General features: G+C 48.3%; 1 protein-coding gene across 6 annotated transcripts in view; it reads left to right on the forward strand.

Annotated features, from left to right (window-relative positions):
- The window catches only part of SIL1 (SIL1 nucleotide exchange factor), a 97822-nt gene that overhangs the window by 45411 nt on the left and 32598 nt on the right, over positions 1–19813 (forward strand). For all 6 annotated transcript variants that reach the window (XM_064388003.1, XM_064388006.1, XM_064388008.1 and 3 more), the window contains 4 exons: positions 5834–5954; positions 7458–7554; positions 9770–9961; positions 14434–14555. In XM_064388003.1, the coding sequence (XP_064244073.1) occupies positions 5834–5954; positions 7458–7554; positions 9770–9961; positions 14434–14555 (532 nt within the window). The remainder of the gene's footprint in view (positions 1–5833; positions 5955–7457; positions 7555–9769; positions 9962–14433; positions 14556–19813) is intronic.

Consider the following 19813-nt stretch of genomic DNA (forward strand, 5'->3'; position numbering starts at 1 on the left):
GTGTGCCACCAGCATGGGATGCCCCAGCCTCAGGCAGTTCCCCAGCCCTGGCACTGGTGGCTCCTGCAGCTAGGGCCGCAGCTGTGGGGAGCTCTGCTGCTCCCTGGGATTTGTCTCCTGGTAGTTTTTAATCATTATTTTCTTAAGGGAGAAGGTGTGGTGCCATCAGATAACTTATTATGGATGCTCTGGCAGTGTGATTATTTCAGTACTGCAGCACTGCCAGTGTGTTTTGCTGGAACATTCACATATTGATTCCAGATTCCTTTGTTGCCTGTACTAGAAAGAAAGTCCCATTTCCCTCCCTTCATGGAGAGAAACAAAGAGTAAAGGAAGGTAGATGTCATCTGAGGCTTGCTCACACACCGAGGTAATTTTTGAGAGCTGCAGAGCCACTTACTGACTCATAACTGGGGCTTGTTTTCAAACCCTTGATGGATTTTTGAATTCTTTTACAATGGCAGACAAGGATGCTCACTTGGGGACAAGCCAAGGATCTGCCTCAGCAAGCTGGATCACCTTTGTTCTGCTTGCTCCAGCCTTCCCTGGGGACATTCCTCTGCCAAGGGGGAGAGGATAGTGCTGCAAGGGGAGAGTCTCCTGTCCCTCTTTGGCTTCTCTTGATGGGCACTCAGTGGCCGGCAGTTTTGTCCAAGGGGTGGGAAGGGATGGGATGGGATGGGATGGGATGGGATGGGATGGGATGGGATGGGATGGGATGGGATGGGATGGGATGGGATGGGATGGGATGGGATGGGATGGGATGGGATGGAATGGAATGGAGTGGGATGGGATGGGGAAGCCACTGCCAGGAGTGCAGTGAGTTACTGCACAACCTTGGTGGGAGGTTTGCAGGTCAGTGTGTGATGTACAAGTTCCCAGCCTGCAGCTGTGCAGTGAGTTGGGGCTCAGCCCTGTCCCCATGCTGGAACACAAACCCACTTGTGGAACGTGAAATGATGTGCTGGAAAGGAGCTGGGCAGGATGAGACCTTTCTTCTTCAGTGAGGAAACACAGCTGGTCATTTGGTTGGTCTAGAAGAAGAGAGATGGGGTTCTTTGGATATCACTGTGTGCTGCATATTCCACACAGCAGCCCTCTGCTTTTAGTAATGTGGTGCACAATGTGCCTGATCCTCCCTCAGTTGTGAGCCTGATGGAAGCATGTCCTGTTTTCCATTTGTTTATTAATTTATCATCTTGTTTTTAGCCTCTGAAAAGCTTGATATTGGTACAGAGCCTGGGAAACATGCACAGAGCAGAGTAACAGATAGTTGTGATTTGGTTACAAGGCAATAATTTAAGTGGACAGGTTTAGCTGATAGCATAAAGCACACGAGAGAAATCGCTTTGGTTTATAAATGTCAGCAGAGCCCCTGCAAGGGAGCTGCTGCCTGGTGCTGCTGCTCCAGCCAATATATTATAAGGAGATACAAACAGATGTCTGAAAAAATCTGGCTGACCAAGATTAAAAGACTGGGGCTATAAATTAAACTCTTCCTTGGTGTCTCTTTAAGCAACTTTATAGGCAGAGCACATCCAAATGAAGGAGTACTAATGCTCCAGGGACCTCCAGGTGCTTTGGGCTGCAGAGGCAGCACCCAGGGGTGGGACGGCTTGTGGGGACAGCAGTGTCAGTCAGAGCTGGCATGGGAGACCAAAGCCTGTCCTGGTGTTTCTGCAGCTGATAAAGGGATTAGATCAGGAACAGGAATAACACCATCCCTGCAGTGTCACCACAGGATTAGTGTCTCCTGCTTGGAAAATAAATGCTGTCGCTCTTCTTTGACATTTATTCCCTATAAAGACCTTGTCATTTGTGAAGTGACAAGGGTTTTATCCTCTGGGAGTACTTTGCCTGTTGGACACTGTCTTTTTGGCTGCGAGGCAGCTGAGTGACTGAGGGGCAGGTGGGTGGCACATCCCCAGCAGAGGCACTGGGAGCTCTGCTCAGACCCTTGGGGCATTCTCTCAACCCATCATCCCAAGGAAATGCAATAACACCCATTCAAACTGAGAGCAGGTTCAGATTGGTTATTAGGGAGGAATTGTTCTCTGGCAGGGTGGGCAGGCCCTGGCACAGGTGCCCAGAGCAGCTGTGGCTGCCCCTGGATCCCTGGCAGTGCCCAAGGCCAGGCTGGATGGGGCTTGGAGCAGCCTGGGACAGTGGGAGGTGTCCCTGCTGTGGCAGGGGGTGACACTGGATTAACTTTAAAGTTCCTTTCCAACAAACCATTCTGTGATTCTGTGATCTTATTTTTAATCTATTTTAATTTATTTTAGTTGTGGTTAAAAAATCCCAAGAGTGGGATATTTTTTAAGTGGTGAGAGTTCCAAACTAATTGTGGGGGCAAGAGTTTGCTGCTTCCCCCTCCACAGCTGGAGGCCCTTCTGGCACATTTGTGGAGGGAATTTCACAGCTATTTATACTCACTGGGTAGTTGATTTAGAGCTGGGAAATTAACTAGAATGGAAACTCTTCTTTCCCTTTATGAGAAGCAAGGGATGAGGTCTGGCAGCTGTAGGATTTGCAGCTCTCAGGGAAGAGGGACAATTCAGTAACACATCTATGCAGTGCCTACCTGTGGATAGACATATTTTATTTGTCTGAGGTGTCAAGGAGAAAAAATGTTACAAAATGGCTTAAATGAAAATGTGATTTTGTGTTTTTTTAATTGAGTTTCATTTCCCAAATGCAACTTAATGCAAACAATAAGTAAAAAATTAATTTCTCTTGGGAAAAAGCTATTAACAGAATGGTTTCTGTTTTAGCAACATGTGAAGCTGTGTAATTGCTTACACATGTATTGCTCCGGTGTGTGCTCCCAGTTGTTGAATAGTATCAAATTATAGGAATGAAGGAGAATCAACTATTTTAAGGGAAATGTCTAGAAGCTACATACTGAAACATGATTAAAATTCCAGATTTCCAGCTTACTCGTCTAAATCAGGAATTTTAATCACATTATTCAAGTCAAGCCACCCTCAAACACACTTTTGACTTCAAAATACCCCAAACTAAATAAGACAGAAGACCTTCCCTGAAGAGCTGTAACATTTTTAAGTGTCAATGTCAATCTTTTTGTTGAAAACAGAGATGTTTTTCATGGTTTATTTATTAAAGCAGGACGTTTGTCCTGCTGTGCCATGAACCTGGGCTGCTGTGCAGAGCGGCCAGGGGAAATCCCTGGAGCACCAAGAGCTGCTGAAACATATCAGGGATGCAAGTTTTGCTCTGGGCTTTGGATGCTCCTGGTTAAACCCCATTCAGTGTGCAAAGCAGGAGCAGGAAGGGTTTGTGCCTTGGCTGATGCAGCCTCTGAGATTTGGCTGTACTGGGGGTGCAGCTCGTGAGCACCAGGCCTGGGTTTGGTTTTATTTCCTGCTTGCTGGTGTGACAGATGAGTAATGCCATGGTTGACTCTCACAATTAAAAGGGAAATGTTAAGAGAAGTTTTACAATTATGTTTTACCCCCCCTTGTGTTGTTATCAGGGTGCCCTGGGTTTGGGGCATTTGGGAGGGTCGCTCGTTACTGTGGCAGCCCCTGACCCCCAATCAAGGTGTCAGGCAGGGATCTCCAGCACTGGGCAGGGAAGGAGGAGTCCATGGACAGAACTTTGGGGGGGCTAAAGGGTTAAAAGGTGAAACCTCCATTGTGTGGGTGAGCACATGGTGGGAAAAATCCTCTGCTCCTGGGTGCTGTAATATTTTCTCCATTCAGTCTTCTGTTGTATTTTTGAAAAGGTTTTAATAAATCTTTTAAATTTTTTGGAAGTGAGTAGCATCTCTCACACTGGGAATAGGAGCGGGAGGGCTGGGCCCCCCAGGCCCCTGCCCTTCTGGAGCTTGCTCCAGTGCTTTTCCTTGGGGTGATTCCCTCCATGGGATTCCACCCACCTCCTTCCTCTCCCCTGGCAGGCCAGTGTGGCTGGATGCAGCTGGAGCTGTGCTGTGCTCCCTGTGAGAGGCCTTTCCTCAGAGCTGCCACAGCCACTGCTGGGGCTGTGATCTGGCTGCCCAGCGCTGGTGGCACGGCCAGGAAAGCTTTGGGCTTTGGGGGAGGCAGCCAGCTGGGCCCTGGCTCTGCCCCAGGCCTCGGTGTCTGCGGAAGAGGGGCTCGTCCTTTTGCCTCCTGTTCAGCACGCAATGGCATTTCATCCTACAGGAGCTTGGCCTGGAAGGGACCTTAAAGCTCACCTTGTTCCACCTCCTTGCTGTGGGCAGGGACATCTCCCACTGCAGCAGGTTAACATTGGCAGAGCCGTGTCCCAGCGGTGCCCGAGGCAGGAACAGCAGATGTGGTGTTGCCCTTTTCATGGAGATCCTACAAACTCCTTTCTGACCAGCACTCCACCACCAGCAAGGGGCAGGGATTTGTGACGGCACCAAATTCCTGCAGAGCCCAGCTTCTCAGCGTGGGAGGATGCTCCCATAGATAGACAGAGATGAAAGGTCTGTGCATCACAAGTTTAAGGAGCAGGAGGAGGTTGGGATCTGTCCATGAAAAGGATTCCAAGTGTGGAGGAGGCGCATCTAACCTGTCCTTCCCTAGTTTGGAATGGGGAGATAATCACACCTGTCCTCTCACATATCCAACCAATGCAACTTGCAGTGTACAGGACTGATGAAAAGAAAGAGAGTGTACCAGAAATGCAAACCCTCTTTTAAAAGGAGATGCTCCAAGATGTATTTCCCTGCATTTTCTAAAAGCATTTATACCTATTGGATGACTACAGGCTTTGAAATGTTTCTGACTGAATTGTGACAAACATCCCAGCGTTACGCAGGATGCACCAGGTCCTTTGATCAGGGAAATGTCTCTTTGGTCTTGAACAGGGAGGGATCATTCCAGTTGTTCCCAAGACCAGAGCTTTTTGTCTGTGAGTACATGTATTTATTGTACAAAATAATTACCTTTGTCTTCACTTCCCTTTGGTAGGAGATGCTCCCTGTCTCCTGCAAGCTGTTACTCTATCTCAGGTATCTTTTTAGGTAAAAGGAAGATAGAAAGGAAAGGCTGAATTGAGAATCCTCCTCAGGAGGGAGGAGGGTGAGCACGTGTGGTCTGTCTGTTCATCTGTGAGCAGCTCTGTGGTTGTTCAGCTGCAACTTCACTGTCCTACACAGGCAGGATTCCTGCATTAAGAGGAGAAGAATTGCCATCAAGAAGTAGCAACCAAATATTGCCTCCTCTCCACCCACTACTGGGCTGGCCATTGAGATGTGTTTGTGGTGAACTGGTGAAAAGCACTCTGAATTTCCTACCTTTTCTGCATTTAAAACCGAAGCTTAATGTATTCTGTGTATTTTTGTTGGCAGATAGTAGTCATCATAAATTCATTTTAATACAGTATTTCCACACCAGCACAGCCTTATGTGCAGCATACCTGGCTGTACTCTGTGGAATGCTTTGATTTCCCTTTGGCAGCTGCATTTTATTCTGTCTGCCCCAATCAGCAACAATTCCCCTTTCTCCATGTAGGCCCAAAATCCACAGCTGGTGTGGAGTTTTAGTGCTCTCCTAGGACCTGGGCCAGAAGGGAGGAAGGATACAGTGTCTGCTGGGCTCATGGTTCCACCTCCACTGTGGATCAGAGCCAGCCTGGCAGCACAGGGACACCTTTGGTGGCTTGGGGTGGCACTTCTGGGAGGGAAAAGCAGCACTTTAGGGGTGCTGCTGGATGGGAGAGGGGTCAGTGGTGGACATTCCACTCCTCACTGTGTGGCACGGGGAGGAGCTACTCCCAAGGGGGAGCATGTGCCTTCAGCTCCCAGTCCCTCCCAAAGCTGGAGCAGTGCAGGACTCTGAAATAATGTGACTTTTGTTTGCAGGTCAGGCTGTTCCTGCAGGGTCACACGTGCGGCTGAACCTGCAGACAGGAGACAGAGAAGCCAAGCTGCTAGACAGAGAAAATGGGGAAAGTGACATGAGAGAAGAGAGAAGAAGGAAAAGGTACAAACATGCCAGGCTTTGGGTTGGGTGGGCTGTGGTCTTCATGCCTTTAATTAGAGGCCAGGTTCTCTGGTACAGTCAAGACTGCCTCTTCCTGAGACTTCATTGCTGTGTTAGGAGCTCAGCAGTGCTGAAAGCAGAGCCCTGTCCTTTGGGATGGCAGTGGAAGTGGCCTGAGTGCACATTCAGAGCCACCTTCCAGGCTTCTCATGCTCCGACACCGCAAGGAAATTGGCAACATGGCTTCTTTGAATGACATGTAGTCCTTTTTAATACCTGCAGCAAGTGGTGTGAAAGTGCTTTCTGAGGCTGCTCCTTGGGATCAGCTGTGAGGGGCTGAGGGCTGGTGTGAGCCCAGTGCTGTGTCCCACTGGGAGCAGCCCCACAGCCTCACGTGCACAGCAGGCAGTGCCAGAGGCCCTGGAGATCACAGCTGCCCTGCAGCCACCTTTGCAAAGGTGCTTTAAACATCAGCTGGTGCTGACTTTCCCACTGGAACCCTTGGTTCACTTGCTCTGGGGAATTTCTTTCGTCACATCTGTGGGATTTCCCACTGCCACCAGTGATGGGGATGCTCAGGGTGTGTGGGGCTTTGGGGGCAGCTGCCCGGGCAGGGGCTGAGCATGGGGCCCTGTTGGGCCCATGGTCCCCAGCAGCAGCACCCACAGGGCCCAAAGCCTCCCACCCCCTGCCCAGCAGAGCCTGCCCTGTCTGTCCTGCTGTCACCCGAGTGGGGGACAGGAGCCAGTGGCCGCTGCCAGCAGTAGGAATGCGGGCAGGGTGAGGATCCCCTGGCTTGGCTTTTGTCTCTTGAGCAATGCGGAGCCAGGGCAGTGCAGAGCAGGGTGGGAAGCAGAACCCGGAGCCTTTGGAGGCTGCAAGCCTTAAACATCATCCCCTGCAGCAGCCCAGATGCAGGTGCCACAGTTGCCAAGGCTGCCATGGCCTTGAGAGCGGGAAGGTGGATTTTGCATCCCTGTGGCCTGATGGCAGCTCTGGAGCCAGGAGTGCCTGTGGCTGCAGCAGGAAGGGTGGCTGAAAGTTTCCTGCCTTGCTTTGGTGGCATGGCTGCAGGGGCCACTGCAGTGAGAGTAGCCCCTTCCTTCACTCATTGGCAAGATGCTCTGAGGTCACCTGTTTCTTTTTGTACAATGTTTGTAAACTGAAATCTCCAGATTGAAGCTTGTAGGCCCTCTGCAATAATTTAGTACCACAGGTGTCGTTCCTCTATTGTAGCACAAAATTCTGAATTATCAATTCATGAGCCGTTTTTATTGTGGTAGGAGTTGAGATTGTGGGTCAGCATAGCCCCTCATTTTCTGGGAGAGGTGTCAGGAAGCCCCACACAGAATCCAGCACTCATACCAATCTCTTCTTGAGTATGTTGGGTTTTTTCATTCCTTTCTTCCTGCCTTAGCCATTGCTAGAACGTCACAGTGAAAATAGAATAGAGGCAGTTGCTCACTCATAACATGTTCTGGTTTGTTTTTTTTCTTCTGCAAGGCTGGACACGGTTGGTGTTGATGCAAATTCATTCACATCTGAGGAGCTCAAAAAGGCCTTGGCTAAAATGAAGGAAAGTGAGAAGGCAGAAAGGAAGGTAAGTGTCCCATTTCTAAAGCAATGTACATTGCAGGGATGTGAACACACCCAGTTTCACTATGCTGAAATACAGTGATTAAAATGATTGTTTGGAAAACAGTGTGCAAACTAATTTTTTGTTGAATATGGACCTAAAATACTTTACTATCCTGTTTGTGGTATTGATCCCTGGCTTCTCTGTACGAATGTTACATTCTGTGAATGGTTTGGGTTGGAAAGGATCTTAAAGCTGATCCAGTCCCACCCCTGCCATGTCAGGGACACTTTCCACTGTCTCGGGTTGCTCCAAGCCCCATTCAAGCTGGCCTTCAACACTTCCAGGGATCCAGGGGCAGCCACAGCTGCTCTGAACAATGTAATTTATCTGTTTCACTGCAGCTCAATTCACAAAAATGTCTGCAGACCCCAAAGGAATCTGCACTGGAGTTGATGGTGTTTACGGAGCGTATTTCCCTTTCACTACTCTCCTTCCTTTCGGTTCCCAGCCTTGTGCCCTGGATAGAAGAACCCAAGTGGCCATGGTGAAGCAGGGGCTGAAGTTTCCTTATACAAGCTCCAGGTTGTCCATTTAGTTACAAAACAACCCACAACCCGAAGTAAATAGGTGGGATGATGTGTGACTCATCAGGTGCATCACAGCCTCTTCCCCTTCTCCCCCTCAGCAGCATTTCCTTAACCCTCGCTCCTCCTGCTGCTTTGGTGTTGGCTCACTCAAATGAAAACTGAAAGTGGAGTCAAGGCTGTAAAGTTTTTATGTCACAGAAAGTCTTTTTCTTCCCTTATGGGGCAGCATGGCATGATTTCATTTGCTGGAGATTATTTCCATAGCAGCATTGCTGATTGATTGCAGGGCTGCTGAAAAGGGCTGCTGGAAATGAGGATCATTGAAATGCAAAAATTAGTGATACTCTATTAGGTGAAAATAAGCCATATTTTAAAACCCCCTGTTAGAATAGCTTTTGTCCCAGCAATGGGACTAAAAGCAGCTACATCTAATGGACCTAAAGTATTCCATTTGCAGTCACTCCTGCAGAGAGCAAATCCATCCTTGAAGGTTCTGTGTCAGAGGAAATGGAGTTACACTGAGCCCCTCTGTGCTCTGGCAGAGGCAGCTCGGGGAGGGGTGGGTTGGGTGTGGTAATTTATCATTCCATCGACTGCACCTCCATTGCTCACTTGGTTTTCCTCCAGCCCTCTCTGATCCCTCATGGGGAGTAGGACACGTGAAAACCCTCCAGCTGGGGCTCACTCTGCATATAAACACATCTTGGTATTTGTGACAAATCCCTTCCAAAAGGGGCTTTCTGCCTTTCTCCTGTCATTGGGGCAGCCCAGCTCGAGCCTGGCCTCTCTGCTGCTTCTGTCCCCTGCAGCAGCAGGCTCTGTCCCCAGTGCTGATGTTCCTGCAGCTCTGGGGCTCTCTGAGTTCTCTGACAGATTCTTTCCTCCTCACCACATGTTTTGTGTCAGCGCTCTTGGTTCAGGGCAGCCCTTGGAGTGCTGTCACTGCAAGGGAGATGAGCTCTGGACAGGCTGTTTGCTAGCCAAGCCCCATGGTGCAGCACATCAGCTCCCCCCATCTTATCACTGCTCCTCCTGCCTCCCTTTCTGACAGCTTCTGTCCCCACACCTCTCCCTGGGAGATAGAGCCTTCCTGGAAGGTGCTCAATGCTTGGAATGGCAAAAGCATCTTTGTCTGTGTCTCCTTGGAGTCACTGGGCACTTTGGGCTGGATGGGACCTCTGGAGCTCTCCAGCCGCATGTCCAGTTCCAGAGAGGTTCAGCTGTGAGATCAGGGAGGTACCTCAGGGCTTTTTGCAGCCAGGTTTTGAGAAGATCCACTTGCAGGCAAACAGAGAACAGCAATACTGCTGCCTGTGGGCTTGATATTGAGCTGGATGGAAATGGGGTGTAGAAATGGCACATAAATGCTGTAGAGATTTAGAAGTGGTGTACAAATGGTGTAGAGATGGAGAACTGGTGCACAGAGCCTTACTGCTCACTCATATTGTGGGTATCTCACAGCTAACTAGCCTCCTGGGCTTCTCAGAAAGACCCTCCAACCCTGTCCCTGCACCTCTGTTGCACAGCAATAAATCCATTGGCACAGACAGCCAGGTTCCCTTTGTGAATTTGGGGCTGGCATTCCTTTCTGTGTCTGTCTTGTCTCTATCTCCTATCTTCACATCTGGTTTCCTCCTTCTGTTTCCAAGGCCCGAGAGGAAGAGGTGAGGAAGAAGTTCCGGCCCATAGAACAGCTGAAGGAGGAGTTTGAAAAGCTGAACATGAAGATAGAAACAGATTATGAAATTATGGTTAAATTAATCAGCAAATTCAACAGCTCTGCCTCCACGCTGGATGAAAAAGTCGCGGCGCTTTATGATCTTGAATATTATGTTCACCAGGTAACAAGAATGCCTCAGTAACTACCGTGTAAAATCCAGGGGATACGGTGTCATAAACGGGGCTTTATTTTTCTTATCGGTATCAGGTAATACAAATTGCTTAATTACCATAATCCTGGGACAATAACAGACAGCAGAGGACTAGTGCAGGCTTATTTTATATCCAGGCTGGAAATAATCATCGCCTGTGCCAGGAGTCAGCAGTATCCTAGTGGTTGCCTGATTTGTTGTCTGTTCTCAGGTTGGTTTTCTTATCCTCTCTTTTTCCTCTTTTATCTCCTTAATGTTACAAAATGGGGTTTTAGCTGCCATTTTTGGGTAAGGAGAGTGGTGGCTGATCAGAAAATAATTATTTTCTCTCTGCTTCCATGGAAAGCTGCCGTGGTTGATGGTAGGTGTCCTTACATCAGTTCACAGAGAATGTCTTTGTACCAGGGAAGGCAACAGCCACCCAAAACCCCCTATTTTGTCTTGGTGTGAGTAAGCAGTGGCAAGCAGAGCCTCGCTGTGCTAATTAGCTCTGTGTGAGGGTGAACATATTTCCTGGCATCTCGCTTCCTCGGGTTTGTGCTCACACCTTTCCTCCCTCTCTCTGATCTCTCTTGCTCTGCTTTCAGCTCACACATTCCTACCTCCCCTTGGATGCAGCTGCAGGCACAGAGGTCTGCTTCCCTGGGCTTCGTGCCTGCCTTGGTGCCACCCCTGGGAGGGTGTCTGGGCATCCAGCCTCTGCTCTACCGTGTGGGAAGGGACTTGGCCTCTCCCTCCCCAGTGACTGGGAGAGCCTGGAGTGCACTGGGAGAGTTTCCAGTGGCACTTTGTCATTTCAGAGGGTGAATGGGACAACTCTTGGGAGGTGCCAGTGCAAGCCCTTTCACTGGAACAGCACTTGTTGAACAAAATGTGGTATTTGGGGGGCAGGTAGCTGAGGTGTTGCTGCTGTGAGAGAGGAAGTCCATGTGCCAGCTGATAGAAGTGTTATTTCCAGTGCTCTTTGTCTTGAATTTCCACTCTGAATTGCCATTGTGGGCATGCCTCCTTGCTGTTTGTTCTCCCTGCTTTTGTGTCACTGACAGCATCTGTGTGACTCAGAGAATAACTGTGAACAATGGACACCCAAAGAGCTTCATATTTGTACTCAGGGCTAATCTTGCCTGATTAAGGGTGCCAGAGCATCAGGCCATTATGCTAAAAAGCAACTCCCCGAATGCCCTGGGATGCCTTGGATTCCAGCATAAGAGTCAGGACTATTCCAGCAGAAAATCCCTGCAGCACAGGATGGAGCAAACAATTTCAGAATGGCAGAGGAGCAGGGACTGGAGCATCAAAGGGAAGCACACGCAGTATCAAAGGGGTCAGAGAGAGGGAATGGCAGGAGGCTGGCGGGAGCACAGGGGCTCCTTTGTGCGCCGATCACAGTGCTGCTTTGTGCCCGTGCTGTCAGGGCAGATGGCTGGGCAGCACCTTCTCGTCAGGCAGGAAGCTGATAAGAAATATGACTTGTCTCTAAGCCAGCATGTCTTTTCCTCCTCTTTCTTCTTCCAGTCAGTTGAATGTGTCCAGAGCATTATCTCTGCTTGGGACTGACTTTAGCAGCACTGGCTTAATGTAATTACTGAACAGCAGCCAAAGGACGCTTGTGCCGCATAACCCTGGAAGGGCTGAACTGTCAGGACTCTGCAGAGATTCACAGCCCTGCCGTGGGAGCAGGGTATCCTTGCAGGTGTTGGTGGCCCAGGCCACAAGTGGGGCCACTTTGCTGGTCCCACCTTCCCCAGCCTCTATGAGAGCAGTACTGTGCAGTGGCTTTTCAGAACTGTTCAGCTCCCGGCCATCCTGCTGCTGCCTCTGGGGCACAGGATGCCCTGTGGAGTGGAAAACGCCATACCCTGGAGGACATGCAAGCAAAGGCTGCTCCCTGCTCTGTGCCATGGTCACCCCGGAGCAGTGGGTGTGGGGCAGCTCGTGCCTCGGGCGCCCCATGGGAGCCGTGGCTGGTGCCCAGCCCGGGGAGATGCGCTCTCAAGTCTTGGAAGAGCCAGCCCAAGGGCTCTGCCTTTGCTCAGCTTTTGGTTGCCAGCTCTGGTTTGCTTCTCCTCAGCCACGATTCAGCTTGGCATGTTCGGGAGCCTATCTTGGAGAAGAAGTAGGAGGGTTTGGCTTGCTGGGTTATCTGTAACGCACAAAACCCGAATGCAAATGTGAAGAGGGCAGAGTGTAACTCATAAACAGCATTCACGGTGCTTGCACAGCAGTGTGTGGAGCCAAGACCCATTCTCAGGCATTGCGGGCTCTTTCTCTCAATTATTTACTCTGCTTATCTTCCCCTGTCCTCTGCTTTGACATGCTACACCTTCTCTCTCTCTGCTAATTTCCTCTCCATCGCGTGCAGTTGACATGCTGCTTTCCCTCGCTCTTGTTTTCTAACATTTTCTCTCTCACCTTCCCTCCCTATTTTCTTTCTCCTCCAATTCAAACCTGCTTCCTGAATAACTGCTGTCATATTTGCTCTTCTCCCATCCCTCCCCTTGCCTGCTTTGCCTGTGTACTTTACTCAAGAGCTCTTTTGATCTTTGGTTTTTCTTCTGTGCCGATTTTAGTGGACTGAAGCGAGGTAGGAGCTGCTGCCTTGCAGCATCTGCTGCTCCCCAGAGAGGTTAATACCTTCAAGTTGTTAAGTTTGGGGATTTTGTTAGTTTTAGAACTGGAGCTCTCACGACAGACTCTGGTTAAAAAAGATAAACACATTTTCAGAATAAGCTTTACAGCACAATTTACATTCTGCTGTTGTGGTGTCTCACTGACGCTGGGGCAGCATGAAGGACTCTGATGCTGCTGAGGTTACAGCAGGGGCTGGTTTTACCACACCAGTTGGTGGATGCAAATTCCTGCCTGTCCGTACATTCCCTCTGGTGCAGAAGTCAATGTCCGATTCCAGCACTAAACCAGTTTTTACAGAGGCTCAATAATAAAAGGACCCACTGGCAGCTGAAATTGGGTTGCTGCATGGATTTCTTTGTGGATAAAGATGGGTCTGCAGAAGAATGAGAGAACTGGCAGGTCTGGTTTATAGGGACAGTTAAAAGAACAGCATCTGAAAGGATACAAAAGCTGCTGCAAATCCTGAATCAGCCCCAGCAGACCTGCAGATAGCAGCTTTGCAGAGGGACAGGTGGGCATTGTCCCACTGGGGAGCAGAGATGAGCTGGAGCTCCCCAGGTCCTGCTTTGGTTGGTAATGACAGACCTGTAGGACACAAAGCTTCTTCCTTCCCCTGGGTACCTGAAATATCTGACTTAGGACCAATTTTGATGAAGGTACATGGCTGAGATAAATATAACACTGAGCATGAAGTCATTGACTAGAAGAGTGTCCCACATGCCCTGCATGGCTTGTGGTCCTGTCCCACCCCATCAGGGGGTCAGCTTGCCCCGCTGATAACTCATTTTTATATTCTGTTTCCATCTGCCAACGATTGCTGTTGTGTCCCTGTCTTTCAGAGAGAAATGTTGAATTTCTAAACCTGATTTTTCTGTGCAGGCAGTTCTGAGCATTCATCAGATCCCCTTTTAAACTGGAAAAAAAAAATCATTGAATACCAAAATGCATCGATTTGACTTTGGACTGAATTTTGTACTTGAAGTAGTTTGTGCTGTTTCTCTAAATTTTGTCTGTGAGCACTCGGAGCCTTTTCTGATCTCCTCTCCAAGAGCAGATGCCCACTGGGACTGTGCTTGGCTAGCCCCTGATCCACTTAGAGCCAGAGGCTGATGAATCCCCACTAATGTGTAAACTTTTCCCTAGTGGCAGTTAATCCATTGTTGTTTGCTAAAAGTCATTGTGGGGCTGCTCCCTGGGGGAGCTCCTGGCTGACCCCTCCAAGCAGGGACTGGCTTTTTCCTTCTTTGTCCATGGGAAGTTGTTGATGGAACTCATGGAGAACTCCCAGAACTGCCCATGCTCCTCACTCCCATGCCCCCTTTGCACCCTGTTGGTGCTGACAGGCTCCTAAACATCTCTGACTCCTGGTGCTACAATTACAGCATCAATTAATTAACTTCATTTGCAAAACATGCAGTTCCCTGGGTCCCTAGTAAAGGCCTGCTCAGGGGAGAGCAAAGAGCTGGAGTTTTTTGACATCAGCAGATATATCAAGTTTTTGACACCACCTGAATTACCAAAATATGTGTCAAGAGCAGTTTTGATAGCTATAATCAAAGTGTTTGAGTTTCTAGCAATGCCTTCTGAGTGTGACAGTGTCCTCCCACGAGGACACTGTGCCTGTGCAGCTGTGACATCGCCGCTCATGGGCAGGGCTGTGCCAAGCTCAGCCACAGCCATTCCCTCAGAATGTTTAATTCCTTGTAAGACTCCCTGCTGGTCAGAGCAGGAGGGAAGGGATGCTCTGGGTGTGAAGGGAGGTGTTCTCCAGAGGATGGGGCTTTGTGCTGATGGAAGCTGCTCTCTCCCAGGTGGACAATGCCAAGGATTTCCTGTCCATGGGTGGGCTCCAGCTGGTGATCGAGGGGCTGAACAGCAGTGAGACCTCACTGAAGGAACATGCTGCCTTCGTCCTGGGAGCTGCCCTGTCCAGGTGAGACCTGCCCTCATCTGGGCTCTGCCTCTCTTCACCTGCTTTGGTTTATTTCTGATAGCAGAGACCAAAAGCTGTGTTGTGACACACCACAAAATTGTCTTGTCCCCTTCCTAGCCCTTGCAACACCCATTTCCCCTTCTCTTCATTGTGTCCTTATCTTGCTCATTGGACATATCCAGAAGTAATATGGTGTCAAATCTATGATTGTTTCTTAGTTTCCTTGGGCTCCCTGTTTCTACAAAGTCCAAGAGGGGAAAAATTCTCTTTCTCTCCCATTGACAGCCCTCTCCGGAGGAAGATGTGGTGGAGGGTACAGTTACAAGCACCCCAGTGAGCACCTTTGTCCTTCCTCATCCTTGCTCCTGGACTGCTTGAGGAAGGCAAGGTGCTGATTTGAGCAGCTCCCGTGGTTTTAGAGAGAGATTTGGGCCCCATGACACGTGTCTCTGACATCAAAGAGGTGTTGATTAGATGTGGGGTCAGGAATAAGGGTCAGCAGCCAGAATCCAGAGGAGACTGACCTGCAGGGTGTTTGAGGTTCAAGGGAAGGAGCCTGCTCTGTCTCATGCTGGGGCATCATGTGTAGTGCTGCAGGAGGTATCCTATGGGCTCCATGGGTTTTCTTCGTGTCCCCTTTTTCATTTTTGAGTTTTGGGGCTTTGCAGGGGGTGTGTTGCTCATTCAGAGCTGCAGAGGCTTTAGAAATGCATTGGATGGACTCAAACTTCAGGATCAGAAGTGCAGAGTGAAAATTGAAGGTCAGGACTGTTTTATCTGCATATTTCTACACCTAAAAATACAGTCACCTTCTCCAGCATCATAAATTATTTATTGCTTAGTCTAACACATGGTCCACAGACCTGCATTTACTTGGCAATCTCATATGCAAAGCAGTTGGCCCTCAGAGTGTGTGGAGTGATGGGCCTCGTGGACAGGAGCAGAAGCCTTTCCAGGTTCATACCAGGAAAGGATCCAGCTTTTAGTCTGAAACAGAGCCTGACTTAGGGATGACAGGAAGATGCATCAGAAAAAAACCTGCTCTTCATATTCTAGTATATCTCAGTCTCTGAAACAATACTGGAGTGGTTTGCTCGGGTTCTTTATGTAGACCCTTTCTACATACAGAGAAGATCATGCAGAGGGTCTGGAAACATTTTCAGGTAAGTTGTGAAATGGCAGGGGCTGTTAAAGAGTTTATTTCCAGGTGTACCTGCCATAACATGGTCAGGAGTCTAAAAATTCATTGTCTCATGGTATCTGACAGTGTAGCAGTGGCCACAAGAGTCACACTTTTGTGTAGTATTTCTCACTCAAGTGCAAAAATCTTCTTTGGAGAGAGCCTCTCCTCTGATATGGCAACATGAAACTGCTGCTTTGCAAACTTGTGGACCTTTTTTCTTTGAAGGACATTCTGGCAGATGGTAATTTGGAGTGATTTGGATGATACATTGTCTGAGAGCTCTGCTCCAAAATGTGAGGGATATTATGCCTTGGTTTGAGTGGCTTTTTCTCCCCTTGCCCTGTTTAAGCTTTCTCAGTAGACACCTACATGCCAACTCGTCTGCTGTGTGCTCACTTCCTTAATTCGTTTGTTCATACATTTTCTCAGCTTACTCCATGCTCTAATTAAACTGTTGGGGGCATTTCAGGTACTTCACACAGCATTTTGTGTTTTCTCTGAGGGCTTGTTTTTTTATTTCCTTCCCTCATGGTTGTTCCTGGGAACTTTAGAGAGGTGGTAGGTCTTTGCAGTAAATTCCCAGAGGTGTCACAGCTCGCTGGGCTGCAGGGACATGATCTGCTCTGTGCTTGTGTGCCTGGGGCTGGTGTCAGATCCTGTGCTGGATGCTGAGCCTGGGAAGAGGCAATGGTCTGCTGCTCACCAAATGGGTCTGTGGCCACTTCCCAGGTCTCTTCAGCCAGGCTGGCTCAGGCCAGTGGTTTCAAGCCAGGCAAACATTCCCAGAGGGAAATCGGGGCATGATGATAGTAGCTCCAGAGCCTGGCACAGGAGGTCAGTAACTCCTGGCACAGCTCAGTCTGGATGAGGGAGTTTGGCCTTGTCTGTAGACAAGTGTTTAACACAGGAGGGAAACCACTGGACACAGAGCAATTCCAGATGTGCCTGGGTCACATCCAGAACTTTTCAGCTCTCAGAAATACCCAGATCTCCAGACTTGCACTGTCCTTAACTCTGCTCATAGTGAAACAGGTGGAAACATAGTGAAACAGAATGGAACAAACAGCTGCAGCACCCAGGTCCTGCCAGGACCTGGCTCAGAGCTCTGGCTGTGCTGGAAGCCCATTGGAATAAAAGGGTTTTCCAGGGGATCAGCATCCTGAGGCAACAGGCCAGGGGCTGGCCAAGACTTGGATCAGCAAAGGCAGCAGGAGAAGGCACAACAGGGCCAGCTCAGGATTTCTCCTTCCTGATATTGCTCCTATTTATTTGGCTTAAAACAGATTTGAAAAGCAGCCATAGGAGACTGCATGACTGGGACCTCAGGGCACAGTGTCCCAGGTCCAGCTGCCAGGGTCTGACCTCCTGGCATCCATCTGCCTCTGGGAGCCTCTGCCACAGGAGAGGCAGATTTCTTCACCTGACAGGGCAGAAATCAAGGTTTCATCTCATGTTTTTCTTATATGTCCTTCACTTCAGGCATTTGGGTTTTAATTGCTGAGTCTGTGACCAAATCAAACATCGTTCCATCTGGAGGAGTTCTCTGAGCAGTGCCCTTATTGCAAGTCTAAAACCTCATCACACTCTTACTGTTTTTAAGCCTTTAACAAAATGTTTTTCCATTCAGCAGTTTGCAAAAGTAAACTTCATTTGAACAATCCTCAAGTGCTCTGATTGCAAATAAAAGTTAAATGCACTAACAAAAATAATTGCTAGGCATGTGGGGTTGTACATTTACGTATCCATAATTCACTAACAGTATATGCCAATACACAGCATTATCTGGATTTCCAGTGATTGCATTAGCATAAAAGCATGTTAGAATTTATTCTGTGGTACTAACATTTAAATATATATAAGTATGAAATATTAAGATCCAGCATTTTGGAGGCAAGTGAAACTACTGTCTGTAAAATGTTCCTGCATATTTTGAAGGTACACTCCAGTATCTTCGCATGACAATCAGCATTCGCACCATTGGGTCCAAACATTACAAAAATGTCAATGTTTTATGCAAAGAGGAGCTATATTAAGCTAAAAAAGATTGCTGATGAGAGAAGTGTCTTCTGATGTCCTCTGAGCTATTTACAGGCAGCATCTCCCTTTGTTCGTGGCACAGCCAGGCCTCTGTGCAATCTGTATCTCCATGTTTCACAAGACTGGAAATGTTAGCCAGAAAGGATTATGCTTTTGATTAAAACCTCCATTTTTGAAAATTTTACCTACAGGAAATGTTTTTCCACACCAATGATTTGAGCATTTTTGTATTTTGTAATAAAAGGATTTTTGTAATCCGTTTAGAATGAGAATAATAATTTATGTTGAATGCCTTCTTGAAGCTTTATCCCAAACGCTCCCCATGTGCTTAGGGATGAGGTGGAGGTGAGGATAGAGAGAAGTTAAGCTGTGGGACCTCCAAGGCAAAGGGAAGCAGTTTGTATTTCATGGGGACAAGGCAGAAGGTCTTACAAGGTGAGATTTTGGCTTGCCCAGAGTGGGGAAGTGGGAGGGCAGCCACTTGTGCAGCTGCAGTGAGAGACTCATGGCATTTTGGCCAGACCTTTAAAAACCCACCCCATGGGGTGTCCAGGGACAAGGATGTCCCACTGGTGGTCCGAGCTGACATCTGCCATGTGTCCTAGAAGGGCATGGGACAGTCCCAGCACAGCCTCTGCCCACAAGCCCAGCACTGCTGGGCTCTCACTGTTCCCTTTTGGCCCTGAGTGCTAAAATAATGCCACAGGACTTGGTAAAGGCTTGGGAGTAAACTCATCACTGGTGAGAACTGAAGCATGATCCTGTAGCCACATACAAGTTTTCCATGGATTGTCTTAGCTGTTTCCCAGAGATTAAACCCCTTAAAGCATGACCATGTGAATCCTGAATACCCCATTCACCATTATTTGTATTACCCAGCTCCAAGGCTTGTTGAGAGCTTGCCCCACTCTGGTAAAGCCTAGAGAGGCACAAAACATGTGTTTGTTTCTGAAAAGAAGCCTCAGAGAAGCTCCTTGAGTGATGGGCTCTGTTTCCTCCTGCTGTGCCAACAGAGCTCAGCATTGTGGGGTCCACCTGGTTTTGGTTCTGCTTTTCCATTGTTTTTTCTGAGGGAAGAGGGATGTGGGAATGCAGTCTCCTTGCTCTGTCCAGCAGTCCCCTGGTGGTGTCCATTCTCCCAGAGCACAAGACTTCCTTGCTCTGTTGGAGAAGCAGCAGCAGCTCCTCCAGGACACCTTAAATTCCACCAGATTTAAGGGGTTTGAGTTAGGTCCAGCTGTGCACTGAAACTGGTTGGTGCTCGCTGGTGTTAAATAACACAGAGGCCCAAGCAATAAACCCCGGAAAAGTAAAATTAAAGACCTTGCTTTGATGCTGTCTTGTAAGGACATAAGAATTTCTGTGCAGAGAAATAAATCTGGTTAGCTTAACAAGTACTGTCCCTACCCATTTATTTCCAATCCATCTTCATCCCTTCCTCTTCCAGCTTCTACTTTTACATCCTGCAGTATTTGCCCATCTCTTTATCCACTTTCCCTGATTTTTTTCAATGGCCCTGTTTGCCCACACCATGTGTTTGCCATCTCCCAGCTGCAGTAATTCCAGCTCCACTCCTTGACTGCTTATAATTTCTTGCTTTTTAGATTGTCTCCTCTATTTTTATTCGAACTCCTGACTTGTGTGAAGTTATCAGCCTCACTGCACTTAATTTCAAATTAATTTGATTGGGTCACCTCAATTTTTTTTCTGTAATGATAATGAACTCAACCTATTTAGCCTTTTCCCATTATGAATAACCTTAACAAAAACTGCAGTGCAGTATAAATGGGTGTTTCATCATTGTGGTTAATTACACAGAAGAATAAATCCCTAAACATTTTTCAGCCTTTGAAATCTAACAAGGAAGTGTAATTAACAATTAAAGAGTAAACTGCCATCCTTGTGCTCTCAGGAAGGCAAGGAGGGAAAAGTCTAGAATCCAAGGTTTGCTCCTGGGTTTCTGGGGAGAAATGTTTGGGGCAATTGCTGATGGCTGGAAGTGGCAGAGAGTGGGGTCAGGTCTTTGTCTCATACCAGG

Source organism: Passer domesticus, chromosome 13 (genome assembly GCF_036417665.1).
Source record: "Passer domesticus isolate bPasDom1 chromosome 13, bPasDom1.hap1, whole genome shotgun sequence".
Classification (NCBI taxonomy): Eukaryota; Metazoa; Chordata; class Aves; order Passeriformes; family Passeridae; genus Passer; species Passer domesticus.